We start from the raw sequence: 1,080 nt of genomic DNA on the forward strand, positions 1-1,080 counted from the left end.
TTACTGACATGGTGCAGGCACGACTCGAGCTCCGAGCCAAGAAACGAGAGAGCGTACTGATGCGTAGGGCGGAGAAGATAAAGTCGAAGAAGATCATGAAGAAGAGGATCGCAGACCTTGAGCAAATGTAGTATCAACTTCTCAACACACCCAAACCGCTAAGTAGACTGGTCATCGTGCAGAGGGAACCCCTGAACCGCGTAAGTAGACTGGTCAGCGTGCAGAGGGAACACCCAAACCGTGTAAGTAGACTGGTCAGCGAACACCTGAACCGCGTAAGTAGACGTGCAGAGGGTACACCTAAACCGCGTAAGTAGACTGGTCAGCGTGCAGAGGTAACGAGGTCGTTCAGCATTCAACGACTATACGAGATAAAGCTGTCACTAGCTAAAGCAGTCTCTGGCAAAAACAACACACTAAGCTTGCTCCTCCACTCTGACCTTGGCGTCACGGTTCCTCACTCGGAGCTTGAGCTGGTCGCAACGCTCCACAATTTGCATGCGCTTTGCTGCAGAAAGAGACTTCGCGAGCACCACGGCGAACTTGTCGTTGTGCATCAACAGCGCCTCAAGCTCGTCGATGTTGAAGATGCGGATCTCGTAGAGACCATCCTTCTTGCACATGTGTTTGGTGGCCTTGGCGTTGCCGTATCCAATGTTGGGCATTGGGCGCTGTCCTCGGAACTTGCGTCGGATGGCAGAGTCGATACCTCTGGGACGTCTCCAGGCAGCAGACACGCGCTTGAAGCGGTCCGACTGGTGCCGAATGAATCGCTTCTCCTTCTTCCGGATGATCGTCTTGCCGTTGACGTTGTAGGTTTTGAAGCTCATCTGCAATACGTTATGAAGTCGCTGGGTGCGCTTTAGACTTACGGTTGCTGCCAGAGGGTGTAGAGCGACACAAATTCGACGATTTCAGGGACAAAACGTCCTTTGAAATCTAAATCATACGCTGGGACCTAAATATATAGCTCTAAGCTACCTCGTCTGTGGCCTGATGTCTCTGGGATGGTTCGATCTACTGTCTTTGGGTCGCAGCACTGCTGCTCAGACCTTATTGTCAATGACAATTCAAAACTAT

General features: G+C 51.4%; 1 protein-coding gene across 1 annotated transcript; it reads right to left on the bottom strand.

Moving 5' to 3' along the window:
* Positions 1–416: 416 nt before the first annotated feature.
* On the bottom strand, positions 417–830 carry KVP18_002058 (uncharacterized protein; the record flags this gene model as incomplete). Its single annotated transcript, XM_067952668.1, has 1 exon — positions 417–830. One exon carries the CDS (start codon positions 828–830, stop codon positions 417–419), a length of 414 nt encoding a protein of 137 aa, XP_067813381.1.
* Positions 831–1,080: the final 250 nt, after the last annotated feature.

This window comes from the organism of the source record quoted next, assembly GCF_019968955.1.
Source record: "MAG: Porospora cf. gigantea A chromosome Unknown PgA_NODE_12161_length_1080_cov_326.98, whole genome shotgun sequence".
Classification (NCBI taxonomy): Eukaryota; Apicomplexa; class Conoidasida; order Eugregarinorida; family Porosporidae; genus Porospora; species Porospora cf. gigantea A.